At 39.0% G+C, this 13,193-nt stretch overlaps 3 protein-coding genes across 19 annotated transcripts in view; 1 reads left to right on the top strand and 2 right to left on the bottom strand.

Annotated features, from left to right (window-relative positions):
• Positions 1-589, bottom strand: part of LOC119897772 — a 35,251-nt gene extending 34,662 nt beyond the window's left edge. For 11 of the 15 annotated variants that reach the window (XM_038711721.1, XM_038711719.1, XM_038711713.1 and 8 more), the window contains exons 1-2: positions 439-588; positions 126-266 (exon numbers count right to left, since the gene is read on the bottom strand). In XM_038711721.1, coding sequence (XP_038567649.1) covers positions 126-266; positions 439-448 — 151 coding nt within the window. In that variant the 5' untranslated portion in view covers positions 449-588. Of the gene's footprint in view, positions 1-125; positions 267-438 lie in introns of all 15 variants that reach the window. The other 4 variants (XM_038711718.1, XM_038711723.1, XM_038711725.1 and 1 more) reach the window with 2 other exon arrangements.
• A 2,156-nt stretch (positions 590-2,745) lies between these two features.
• Positions 2,746-6,308, top strand: LOC119897781 (potassium channel subfamily K member 5-like). The gene is made up of 5 exons (XM_038711735.1): positions 2,746-3,350; positions 3,989-4,100; positions 4,859-5,025; positions 5,144-5,312; positions 5,451-6,308. Exons 1-5 carry the CDS (start codon positions 3,159-3,161, stop codon positions 6,158-6,160), a joined length of 1,350 nt encoding a protein of 449 aa, XP_038567663.1. The 5' UTR covers positions 2,746-3,158; the 3' UTR covers positions 6,161-6,308.
• On the bottom strand, positions 5,905-12,903 carry LOC119897784 (serum paraoxonase/arylesterase 2-like). Of its 3 annotated transcripts, none has more exons than XM_038711740.1 (9): positions 12,761-12,903; positions 12,478-12,545; positions 12,182-12,237; positions 11,798-11,963; positions 7,945-8,068; positions 7,663-7,797; positions 7,456-7,537; positions 6,670-6,798; positions 5,905-6,594 (listed from the first exon to the last, which is right to left on the bottom strand). In XM_038711740.1, exons 1-9 carry the CDS (start codon positions 12,841-12,843, stop codon positions 6,433-6,435), a joined length of 1,005 nt encoding a protein of 334 aa, XP_038567668.1. In that variant the 5' UTR covers positions 12,844-12,903; the 3' UTR covers positions 5,905-6,432. The 3 variants fall into 3 exon arrangements, with proteins under 3 accessions (XP_038567668.1, XP_038567667.1, XP_038567669.1); XM_038711739.1 differs by having other exon boundaries at positions 7,663-7,863; positions 12,761-12,902; XM_038711741.1 differs by lacking the exon at positions 7,663-7,797.
• Between the last annotated feature and the right edge of the window lie 290 nt (positions 12,904-13,193).

Below are 13,193 nucleotides of genomic sequence, written 5' to 3' on the forward strand. Positions count from 1 at the left end.
CCTTCTCTAAATACGGAGCAGTGAACTCTAAACGAACTGCCGCCGCCGCGAGGAGAGTGAAAACCTCGCTGGGAGAAGATGCGCGATGTAAACACGATAAATGTGTGTGAGTAGGCGAGTCATACCTGAGCAGACAGATGTGTCCTCGGTTTGTTTTCTCCCCACCTTTAGTTTGACACCACAATTCCGGTATTTCCCTTCAGAACAAGTTAGAGACTGTCGGTCAGGATCCCTCAGAGAGGCGGTGTCGCAGCAATGACGAAGCACTAAGTAGTGATGGGTGGAGATCAGAGGTGGGAGCGTTACTTAAAAACCTCATAGATTACTGGAAACGTGTTATTATTAAAAAATATATTTAAATATTAAATATATTATAACATTATATAATATAATACTGGTAGTCTCTGAGGAAGCAAGATAGACTACAACATGACATACCTTTACACATGCCATGGCATTTCTGTTTGACATTACAGGTGGGTCAGGTGCACATAGTTCCTGCAGCACAGTGAATGTGCGTGGGTGAACTAATCCAAGCTGCCTCAATACAGATGTGAATTAATTTAAGGAGGTGTTAAGAGAATGGTCTTCATGTTGGCACTGTAAGGATTCCTTATCAAAATATCAGCACAGTGCAAAGCAGGTGCAGCTCCCCTGCTGTATGGTGGTGTGTTTACACGAGTAGTTTCAGTATCAGGATCTGAATGTCAGAGGAATGTGTGGTCATAGATTAAGTTTATGTTCAGCTATTGACTACTTCGTGCCAGACCTAGAGTGGTCTCAAACAGTATCAGCATGGTCACAGCCACCGCCCCTCTGCATGTGGAGCCCTTTCTGCTATTCAGATGTTACTGCTGGCTCCACACAGTGGCGCTGTTGTGTGTGTGTGTGTGTGTGTGTGTGTGTTTATTTAACTTACTTTTTTTTGTGGAAAATCTTTATCAGACCCAAATGATTAGTCCAAGAAGAGTATTTTTACATGTTAAAATATGTGTAGAGGAGCTCTTTAAAGAATGCACTATAAATTTGTGGGAGGCCTTACCATAACTTTCCACTCTTGCGTCCACTCAGGTAAGGTAGTGCGTGTATATGGCCCACACACAAAATCCTAGTTATGGCTCCATCTGATTACCGTGGATAACTCCTTAAAATGCAGTGTGAATTCCCAGAAGGGGCAGCACACCCCCGCCTAGCAGCTGCTACAGCTGGAACATCTGTCTCAGTATTACCTAAAACCCAGTGGCCAGTCTTGGCGCTCTCCCAGTTGGTAAGCCAAATATGTCTGGCCTTAAAGGTGTACTCCAGCAACTCAGTACTGCACTTTCACAAGAGATGGATTAAAAAAAACAATAGTCAAACTTTGAGCAGCAGAAGCCAAGATAACTTTTCACCTAGGAAATAAAGTGATTAGGTATTTATTTATTATTCTATCTGTTTTCTATGGATTCATCTTCATAGACAGACAGACAGACAGATAGATAGATAGATAGATAGATAGATAGATCAACTTTAACATGCAGTAGGCTACATTTATTCTCACACTGAGGACAACACCTCTTCTGCATTATCGTGCTGAGCAGTCAGGATCCACCCAGTGTGATTAACTTTGCACACTAGCAAGAGACTTCTGGAGGCCCTCACACGAAGATTAAAGCAACCGTCACCACCAACAAACATTGGGTTTAAGCACATGCATGCACACACACAAGAGCATTTGGCCTACTGAGGACATGTTGTTCCCTGACGAGTTTAATTGTTGCAGGTATTCTGCATGAAAAAAAAGACGAAAGAATAGATAGATATATCTATCTATCTATCCTTTCATCTTTTTTTAGATAGATAGATAGATAGATAGATAGACTGTATATATGTATATACATTGAAAATAAGGCAATGTGTAAATTTGGCATCCACAAATACATTTAATATGTTGTTTAATCTACATGAAAGCAACTTTTGATTTCTTAACAAGATGAGCTATATTTAATTTTGTTTAACTGAAATTTTTGTATTTTTCCACTGGTTATCAAAACGATAATAACTGGATAACTGATATATGGTTAAAAGTAGGTTTTACAGCACATAAAATAAAATAAAATAATCAAAATAATCTAACTAAAGTGGTTATTTTGGGGCCAGCCCCCCCCTATCCATTTTCTAACTCCCTTACTGCCCCATCAAATAAAATAGGCAAATTCTCTATCCTGAATATTAATTATTGTGATAAGGCTATTATAATTATTATTTATGATTTATGTATTATATTATATATTATTTTATAGGCCTATATGTATTCTGTATTTATTATGTAGGATACGTATACGGTAATAGTATTATGTTATTATGATTATGTATCAGTGTTATGGCCTAGTCATTACAAAAGCATCACCCAACCCAAATAACAGATTTGATTTTACTGGACAGTTGGAATACCATCATTAGTTTCCCAGGGAGCAAGAAGAAGCCAGCCATTTATGAGTCTTAAGCAAATGCAACTGTAAAGAAATTTGACATTCAAACTTGAATAAGGAGTCGTTACTGAGCACAAACAGCAGCCAATCAGAAATGCCAAACAAGAAGCACTCTTTGTTCCAACAGAAAACAAGAGCAGCCTATAAGGAAAACAGTCTGAGGCTACTGGCGGGGAAAGAAGGCTTTATCTTAACTTCCCAGGCAAGTGAGCTAAATGTCTTCGAAAGTTAGTGTGAGCCCTGCGCTTGGTGGTTCTTTGTCACTTTCTTCACTGCGGTTTGCAGAGAACTCAGTCTCAGCACGGCACTCGAACCTGCGTGAAAGTTCTGAGTTCCACTCGTTGACCTACTGGCTACCTCTTTTTTTGCGTGGACGTGGTCGATCTTTATAGCCTACTACCATATCTGACTTTCTAGCAACAAACTGTTCCCTTGTGCGATCAAACACAGCCAGCATAACCGCCTCAAAACCACGTTGCAGCTTTTGGCGTCAGACCTGGAATTTTTGGCCAGGCTCTCGACGTCACCGTCCGAGACAGTGTTTGCTGGGGTGTGATAGGCTACAACCTTGTCTTTAAACATCTATGGCTACAGCCCATTATGTTGTTTCACCAGGAAGAAAGCAATTCGGGTAGGATAGGCTGTAGGAGCTACTCGGCGCCATAAGACTGAAGTTATGACTTTAATATGGCCGAGAGCGACAAGGGTCCACTTTTAACTTCATGTATTATTTTCTACCTATCGATCGGGGCCGCAATATTCCAAATTCTTGAAGAGCCAAACTGGAAATCAGCCAAAGAACAATACATCTTACAAAAGGAAAATATTTTGAAGAACTATGCCTGCTTAACAAAAGAAGGTTTGGACGAGATTTTGGAGGTAGGCTACGGATCCATCTGTTTTTAATAGAAGCCTAGTCTATGACAGACAATAACCATGGCTGTTAGAGAAAAGTTGTCAACTTATCCGAACTTACATTAGATTAACTTTGCGGAGATTGGCTTCCCAATTAAAGGGCTCCAATCAATTTTCTTAAAGTTAGAAGAAAAGAAGTCAAACAATGCTGCCCCAGGCCTATATTATAGGCTACTGGATCCTTACAACTAGATCAGTCCAAGATAACAGAGTAGGCTATAGCTAAACGTGTCAGGACACCTCCGAACCTGTTTTTCCTGCTTATGAAAAAACAATAATCAGATCATGTCACAATAAAACGACAAAAAAGTTGTTTTGTCGTAGCCTAATGTTCATAATGTGTATAGCACAGGAAACCTGTAGGGTAAAGTCGTGGTGATTTACAAAACCCATGGTGTGCCGAGCGTGAAGGAGCAAGTCTTCTTCAACCACAAATATTTTAATGTTTACGCAAGGGTGTGTCCTGCTGTAATGGCTGTGTCTTTGCTTATCATTCTGAATAAGCCCTAAAAAGCATGTTAAATAAGTTTGTTATCTGCAAGTAAAGAGCCAGTAGTTTGTGAGTGCGCTTTTGTTGTGACGGATGTACTGTTTCCATACAGATAGTGTCGCAAGCTGCAGGCCAAGGTATAACCATCACCGGGGAAAATCAACGCAACTCGTGGGACTGGGCAAACTCAGTCATCTTTGCTTCCACCATTGTCACCACTATAGGTTTGTACTGAGGTCTACCAAAAATCCATGCTGATGTTAGTTGTATGTTAATTGATTTAACTCACAACCGTTTAAAACGTAGAACACTAAAACATCTTGATTTAGTTCTACATTTTTCTTTTATTAGTTAGGTCACAAAATAAACAATTGTCTTGTAATCATGTGTGACATAAAATCACATTATACATTTACAGACTTTTTGTGAGTGAGTATTAGATAACTAGCCATTTCATAAATGCATTTTGCCTTTAATGCAATGCCCTTTTGCCAAGACTTCAGAGTGCTTTATATTTTAGTCATAAAGGACAGAACAACTTTTTTCATCACTTGAAATTGTTGTAGACTTATACTTTATAGATACCAAACCCAAAACCCTGATTAATTAATTACTAACATCAATAACTGCTAATAATAATAACTGGTAACCCTAACCCTACAATGTTTATTTTTATTTAAAAAAATCTGCAGATGTTTTTGTAGTTCATGATTTGTGAACTGTGCATTGGAAGGGTCTTCCTGCAAAATGAATAACAAGTTAAAAAGAAAAAGCATGTACAATACTAGAGGATGAGACCAAGTAGCCATTTTACACCTGGTAACCCCAATGTTATCCACACTGCTTTATTTCCATCTATGAAGGATTAATTAATGACTTATTAACCATTAATAAAGCCAATGGTTACCTTGTATAATCCTGTATAAAGTATTCCTTTTATGTCTCAGTGTTGTGTGTTAATATTTCCTCTTGTAATCTACAGGTTTTGGTAACGTTGCTCCCAGGACTAATGGTGGCCGTGTGTTCTGCATCCTGTACGGTCTGTGTGGGATCCCCCTGTGTCTGGTATGGATAAGCGAGCTGGGTTCTTTCTTTGGAGACCGGGCCAAACGTCTTTCCCAGATTCTGATCCGTAAAGGCATTTCAGTGGTAAGAACGTGACTGAGAACAGGAGTTAGTATTTGCCCGACTCCTGTATTAAAAGACAGCTCCGTCAAGTTATTTTGACATTGCATGAAAATGTTTTTTCCTTTCTCGCTTCTTTCAGAAAAAGGTGCAGTTAACCTGTACAGCCATATTCCTGTTATGGGGGCTGTTGGTGCACCTGGTGATCCCTCCATTTGTTTTCATGTCTATGGAAGGATGGAGCTACCTGGAAGGCCTCTACTACTCTTTCATTACACTAACAACGGTTGGTTTTGGAGATTATGTGGCCGGTAGGTTTGATTTATGGTATAATGTAACTCATTTATTCTAAGGTTAATGTTTCCCTGAGGTTATTTGTGGGACCGAACATTTCAGTTTGTTCAATCCTTTTTATAGAAGTCACACCGGTGCCTCAACTCTCATTTCAGGAGTAAATCCAAACCGGGTCTACCCCAGACTGTACAAAGTATTTGCAGAGTTATGGATCTACATGGGCCTGGCCTGGCTGTCTCTGTTCTTCAGCTGGAATGTCAACATGGTAGTGGAAGCTCACAAGGTGTTAAAGAAAAGAAGACACAGGCACAGACGCTTTGATAACGAGGATCCTCCGCCTGTAAAGGAGAAGCACAAACCAGATGTACGGCCGACAGCTATTGACATCTTCAACTTCAAGAAGGAGGAAGACTATAGCACTGTCATCAAGGCAATTGGAGCCACATATAAAATAAAGCCTGCAGAGAACATAAATCGCTCTAAGAGCTGCAGTGACATCTTGGCCACCAACATCGAGAACCTGGATCACTCGCCACGGCACAGACGCATGCTCAGCATCAGCCAAGTGTTCGTAAGTGCAAAGGCTGTCGTGGACAAAGGGGAACAAGAAGACATGCATTCTTTAATACAAGAAAGAAACAGAAACAGAGACCATGAATCTGCACAGTGTTTGAGGACGGATAATGAGGAGAACAAGGACACTTGTGCATTTGATTCAGAAACTGATGGTATCATCTTCACTGTACCTACCAAAGATGCTACAAAAGAGGAAAGTGTACAGCATCCTGATGGTGGGGGGACTAGGTTTACGATCGCCAAGGTAGAAGAGGGAGATGTGTTAATAGATAAAGATGAAAAAGGTTAAAAGAACTTTTCTAAAACTTCCTAAATTGTGGAACTGATTAACCTATGCTGTGGGAAGGGAGTTTTGTACCAAAGTATCATAAATACTGTTATGTATCAGGAAAACAGAATTTTGTGAAAATTATATTAAAGGACTCTATAAAATATAAGTCTGCACTGTTAAGATAGTTTCCTGCTTTGCAGTGAATGTTATTATTGTATTCAACTTTTTGAATTTTTCTTACAACATTTCTAATCTAAAACAGCAGTGACCACGGATACACAATACACAGATTATTTCAAATTACAGTACAGGACTTTGTGGAAAACAGTTCCAATTAGCAACTTTCTCTCGTAAGGAGCTGCTACACTGGAGGCCATGATCACATGGCCGTTATCAACATACTCCTGGCTGACCACCGGCTGCTCTGAGTGAATGTTCTTGATCTGGATGACCTGGAGGAAACATGAATAAAAGTAAATCCAAATAACGATGTCGATATTTAATTTTTTTAAACCCTCAAAACTTACCTCAGAGCCAGGTGGATCTTGAGGGTCATAATTTAACAACTTCATGCCATTTGGATGACAACCCAGCCATATGTCACCTGTCTTGTAGTCCACCTCGATGTTATCACAGAGCGACCCAACAGCTACAGACTGGTTTGAAACATTACATACAGTAAATGAGAGTAAAGCATGTATAGGATTAAATTGCAAAAAAGCACAGTAATCGTGATGTTAAAGAAAATAGTTTGATTTTGCTTCTTGCAGAGATTTAGACAAAAGGTATGATACCACTCTCATCTCTGTATGTTAAATATGAAGCTACAGCTAGCAGCTGGTTAGCTTGACTTAGCAAGTAGAGAAACAGCAAGCCTGGCTTTGTCCAAAGGTAACAATATCTACCTACCAACACATCTAGGAAGGAAGTTTTTCCTTGCCTCTGTCGCCTAGTGCTTGCTCTTGGTGGGAACTGTTGGGCTTCTGTAAATAGCATCATAGAGTATAGTTTTATGAAAAGCGCTGTGAGATAACTGTTGTTGTGATTTGGCGCTATATAAATAAAATTGAATTGAAACTTGAATCTAAAGCTCACTAATTTACAGAATATATCTTTTTTGTTTGATCAGAACCAAAACTGAAGGGTAAAAAAAACTATTTCAGGTTTTACAGGGGGTTCCAGTCTTTCTGATGAGCTAAGCTAACTGGCTACAGATTCATATTTAGCTGGTAGATATGAGAGTGGTATCGCCCCAACAATCTCATCTAACTCTTGGCAAGAAAGTGCAAGTGCAAAAAATAAGAAAACTTCACCTTAAGATACACCAACTGTTCTCCTTCTTGTCTCTCAAAAACATCTATCTCATGGTCCATAATATCCGAAACATAAATGTACCTGTAAAAAAAAACCAATAAACATTGCTGTTTTATTTTAGCATTACACAGAAAACATACAGCTGTGGAACTAAGTTCAATTAAAAAAAACAAAAGAAAACATGCACATGCAGTGACTGCAGTCACCGTTTGTCAGGTGACATGTTGATGCCATTTGAGGACAGAAAGCCATCGGCTGCCACCCTCACTTCCTTTGGACTGTAGTACACCACATCACACCAGGGGAGACCCAGTATCAGAGTCAGAAACTGAAGTGCATCACTGGGAAAGGAGTGATCATTTGTGGCATAGAAGCTTTCTACTCCGACTGCAACAATGTCATTTACACTGAAAGACATGAGTTAGATAAAAAGAGAATGGCAATGTAAAATGTGTGATACTGTGAGGACTTTATTATACGCTACATACCTGTGGAGTAGGGGGTGGGTAATAGTTTTTAGGTGCACAAGAGTGTTCTCCTGAACAAAATGAAAGATCTCTACTTGGCTTTTGTGCTGAGGATGATTGACAACAAACAGGTACACAGAGTCATCTGCAAACAAACAGCAATGTGTTGTGTGTTGTAATTATTCTCCTCTTTTACGTTTACAATTTCATCAGATAAAAATCAAGCACATTTCTCTATGGACGTCACAGCACAGTTGAACATAAAATTAAAATGTTGCTGTTAAGAGTTTGAACAGTGTTCTAGTACTACTGTCACGCCATTGCAATTATAGCCAAAAATAAAGCTGTAATGCTTTAGATTTCAGTCCTGGCAATGCTTGTAGTTATTGTGGTAACAACAAGTTTGGTCCCAGAAAATGATCGCCGTCTTGTTTTGTAGAAACATTTTTGATGAACCATGGCGGTCAAAACTAACTTCTGTGACAAGTACATTGCGTTTTCTGTGGCTGCTTCACAATAAAAGTCACCTGAAGTATTTTAATGTGAAGCAACAGCAGTTGGAAATGTTATGTTAGCATTAGCAGTAACTTAAGCTCTGATAGCAAGTGATAGAATTTTTGAGTTTTAACAATGACAAACCCTGGTTCATAGCTAAACGCACACAGCTATGGTTAGAAAAATAAGAGGCGTTTATGAGTGAAGACAGGGTCAGGTCTCGAGTCAAAGTACAGGTTTAGCAAAGTGGTGAGAGAAGCTGAACCACTTTGCGCCACTTCTCAGCAAATGACTGGTTCTGTCTGGAGGGGGCTCCAACAGATCACCAACAACAGACTGAAAGCACCTGTAGTACCTGTATGTGCACCTGTATGTATGTGTATGTGCACCTCTAACAATAATGGTAATAATAATTTTTCTCCTGCATCCTTTGCACTCTGTTCATTGCACTATTGTCTTAATCTGTTTGTTTTTGCTCAGTGTGTACATGTGTTATCTATACTATAGCCTATGTTTGATTATTATTGTCTTATTGTATTATTGTATAAGTAAGCACATCATGAGCATTGTCCAGAGTCAAATTTCTCGTATGTGTACACATACCTGGCAATAAAGCTGATTCTGATTCTACTGTTTTACTGTCGATTTGAAAAACAATGGGACAGTTGTGACACCATCCCCCATGACTCCATCGACCAGATCCACCTCAGAAGGGACATAGGCCCTTCAACAACTAACCCACCCTAGTGCCCACCTGTCTTTACATTCACTTAGCAGACGCTTTTATCCAAAGCGACTTACAATTGCTATGTCAGAGGTCGCACACTTCTGGTTCAGGAACACATTAGACGCAGTATGTGTATGTGTCGCAGTGGTCTCCCACACCAAAGACATGTGTCTTACCCGCTGTTCAATCGTCACCCCCACCTCCCCAACGACGTGGTCATATTCTTTTAAATTTTTTAAATCTTGTCAATTTTATATTTACATATTTTATGTTTATTGTTTTGCACCAAGACACCGAAGTTAATTCCTTGTATTTGTAAACCCATTTGGCAGTAAAGCTGATTCTGATTCTTTTGCCTCATGTTTAAATGGTTGTATTTGTTTGACGCCGTGCTTCCCAGCAAATCAATTTGTAACTTTGTAAAGTCAAAAACTGCTCAGGAAGAGCTAATCAATTATGATTAAATAGTTTTTTCTTCCAGTAGTCAACTTCCAGCAGAGTAAAATCCCAAAAGGTTTTCTGGGGGGAAAAAATTGCACAAAATCTCATCCAAAAGGTCATCCACAGTCTGGTAAGTAATACAAATAAACAACAAGTTTTACTTGCATATATGAATGTAGCACTCTATAATTGTTTTTCATTTTTCTATTTTATGGATGTATATTGGGTTACCTCATCATCATTAAGTTAGACACTAGTATGAGGTTTGCTGTCCAGTCGGCTGTAGCACAAAATGACTGTATCACTATATATTTTCAGGGCTTTGTTGCATGAGTCAACAAATTCTTTGCCAGATACTTTCAAAGAATTCTGTAGTTGTCACAACTGTTTTCCCCATTCAGTTCCTTGCTCTCTAGCAATTCTGGCTGATTCTGTACAAACATTTCCCCTTTCAGCAAGCACAAGAGACTCACGTCCAGCCCTTTTCATTCAACATGAATTAGATCAATACTCTTCATAACATCTTTTGTATTTTTTTGTAATTTTATTCTTATTTTTATGTCTTGCCAAGTCTATTTTGCACCATTATTGCTTCCAGTATTAAGGAATATTCATTAAAAATTCGCTATGGATCATGTCAAATCCATTAATGTCTCTTATCTTTGAAAGGAGGTATAATTCTTCAGATAGTAGTACGTAACAAAATGTTGCTTAAAGAGGGCTGCCTTCCACAATCTGATTTCCTAGTTAAATTTACATTACATTTATTCATTTAGCTGACGCTTTTATCCAAAGCGACTTACAATTGCTATACATGTCAGAGGTCGCACACCTCTGGAGCAACTAGGAGTTAAGTGTCTTGCTCAGGGACACAATGGTGGATGTCTCACAGTGGGAATCAAACCCAGGTCTCCCACACCAAAGGCAAGCATATTATCTATGCACTATCACCACCACCACCACCATTTTCAAATTGTGTAAATGTTTTTGGTTAAATGTTAAATGTGGAGTATTGGCATCAGTGACTCCTGTTTCAATCCAGAGGGTCACTGTGGACATTGTGGAGGACTACACCTGGGAGTGCACATTGACAATAAACTGGACTGGGCCAAGAACATTCAATCCCTCTACAGGAAGGGCCAGAGCAGTCTCTATTTTATGAGTAGGCCTAGATCCTTCAACAATGCTGAGAATGTTTTATGAGTCTGTGGTGGCCTGTGCTATCCTGTTTGCTGGGGTAGCAGGTTGAGGGTAGTGGACGCTAACAGACTCAAGAAACTGAGCCGCAAGGCCAGTGGCATTGTGTGGGTGGAGCTGGACTCTCAGTTGGTAGTGTCAGAGAGGACGATGCTGTCCAAGTTACGTGTCATCTTGGACAATGTCTCTCATCCACTCCATGACGTGCTGGTCAAAAACAGGAGTCCTTCAGTGCAAGACTCATCCCTCCAAACTGCACTACAGAGCACCACAGGAAGTCAATCCTGCCTGTGGCCATCAAACTATTTAACTCTTCCCTCAGAGTATCAGACACTGAGTCTTTAGTCATTAAACTGGACCTTGAAATGTGTTTATTCTGACCCCAAACTGCAATTTCTAAGGATTTAAATATATTATTGCTTCTCTTGTACTGTAGAATACTGTAGGCAACGTATTTCCACACTCTTATTTATATTTTAATATTTTTTTTTTCTACTTGCCAACATTTTCTTAATTCTACTTTCTTTAATGCCTTGTTTAGCAACTTGAGCAACTGTAACTAAACAATTTCCCCGCAGGGATCAATGAAGTATTTCTGATTCTGATTGAGGAGTTAGTTACAATCTAACATTTAAAAATATTCTTTGGGATTTAGTCCAGACTGTATATTTTCGCTTTAGACTATTCATACTGTTACTTGTCACATGACTTGATATTGAATGAATATGCATTTTGTGTCAGGCTTCACAGTTGTTATATTGTACAGGTTTGTATCAAGATGATGAAAAATCTGAATTGTTGGGACTCTCTATAATTCTTTAAGACAACAATAAGAGGTAATGTTCACTTCATTAACTTCATATGAATTCACGAGGACCAATGAAATGTGTCTAATTCTCCATTTTGAGGTTTTTACAATGTTTGATTCTTCATCACATTTGTGATCACATCATGCACAGACCCTTTCTTTTCTTTGTTCTGTAGCTGAGATGTTGCACCTGATTTGTACTTCACCTGCTTCATCAATGTATACACTGATGCCATGAGGGTTGAAAGAGCGGAGGTCCAGCCCTCCTTTGATTTGCAGTTCCACTGGAGTTGGCTTTGGGTGCAGCAGGTCCAAAATGTACATTTTCCCTGGTTCATCAGAGAGTGAAGGCACTCCCGGATACTTCAACCCCTGAGTGGAAAACACTGCATGTAAGATGTTGGTGTAGATGTGTAATTTTGCTTGAGGAGGTAATTACGCAAACACTTCCTTTCCTGAATTCCTGAATTATGTCAACAAATTTTAAACTGTTTATCCATAATTTGACTTATAATGTAGAGGAGTACTTATGGAAACTGCACTGATGCAGTTAACATTCATGCAACTATGCTAAACTTTTAATAACATACTGTGCTTAGAAAGGCCAGTCCATCTCTTAGTATTGTGATATCCTCTGCCCCATATTCTGTACAAAACAAAATAAAATGTTACACTTAAATTACACAGTAATTTAACACCCTAACATTATCACACTAAAGACACTTGGCCTACTGCCAGTAAATTGAACTATAAACTCTTCATGTGTGATCAGATTTTTATGAATAAATGGCCCAAGTCGTGAAACATGTTTACATTACAGAACATTTTTGAAAATATAAATCCCAAACTTAAGACACTACATGAACATAATGCCAAGAATGCCTACCAATATTGTTTAAATAATGACAGTTGAGGTGTTTCACGGGTACTTCTCTGGAAGCAAGGCTCATTTCCCTGCAGAGAAAATTAAATATGAAAACAAAACCGGGCCCTGCGAGTACTGTACAACATTTTATAACCGTGTCATTAGCAGAGCTGGGGTAACAAGCGCCGTGCATTGACCAGGTACTGAAGTAAACAACACCTGTCAACAATGACAAGCAGCATAGCCTACTACTAAAACTTCCTACTATATCTGCACTCCTAAATTACAGATATTGAATACTTACTTTAGTTTAAGAAATCGGTGTCCAATGAAAGCTGCAAAAGCAGCGACAACAGCAGCAACTACTACTTTCTTCATGGCGGCCATGTTTAGAAGTCAAAGGTTATACGTTTCTGTGCTGATTAAATCCATCCTTGTCGCGTTTGCTTACTACAGTTCATTTTGGCTATGACAGTGTATTGTTAATGCCGATGGCCATTATATACACAGTAATCCTACACAGCCTACACGTGAAGAGGTTAATCGATAATTATATGGTTGTTTATATTGCTCTTTTGGTATTTGGTACTATTATTTTATAAGGCACCCTACTAGAAGTCAATGTAATTCTGCTAACTGGCCATTTGCAATTGTATTCTTGTTTAAGCTATATTACAAATGTGCTGGTGTGCTGTTTTTTAGGCTGCAATGCTAATTAATTTAGTACTTTCATAGCC

This window comes from Micropterus salmoides, unplaced genomic scaffold (assembly GCF_014851395.1).
Source record: "Micropterus salmoides isolate LMB-PRFRI ecotype aquatic unplaced genomic scaffold, ASM1485139v1 Ms_hic_scaffold_11, whole genome shotgun sequence".
Taxonomy (NCBI): Eukaryota; Metazoa; Chordata; class Actinopteri; order Centrarchiformes; family Centrarchidae; genus Micropterus; species Micropterus salmoides.

Coding starts and splice junctions, on each gene's coding strand:
- LOC119897784 (XM_038711739.1), bottom strand. CDS start 12,843: ATGGCCGCCATGAAGAAAGTAGTAGTTGCTGCTGTTGTCGCTGCTTTT. Junction 12,546..12,760: donor CACCGATTTCTTAAACTAAA/GTAAGTATTCAA, acceptor TTTTCTCTGCAG/GGAAATGAGCCTTGCTTCCA. Junction 8,069..11,797: donor TGTATACATTGATGAAGCAG/GTGAAGTACAAA, acceptor GTTTGTTTGCAG/ATGACTCTGTGTACCTGTTT.
- LOC119897781 (XM_038711735.1), top strand. CDS start 3,159: ATGGCCGAGAGCGACAAGGGTCCACTTTTAACTTCATGTATTATTTTC. Junction 3,351..3,988: donor GTTTGGACGAGATTTTGGAG/GTAGGCTACGGA, acceptor GTTTCCATACAG/ATAGTGTCGCAAGCTGCAGG. Junction 5,313..5,450: donor TTTTGGAGATTATGTGGCCG/GTAGGTTTGATT, acceptor CTCTCATTTCAG/GAGTAAATCCAAACCGGGTC.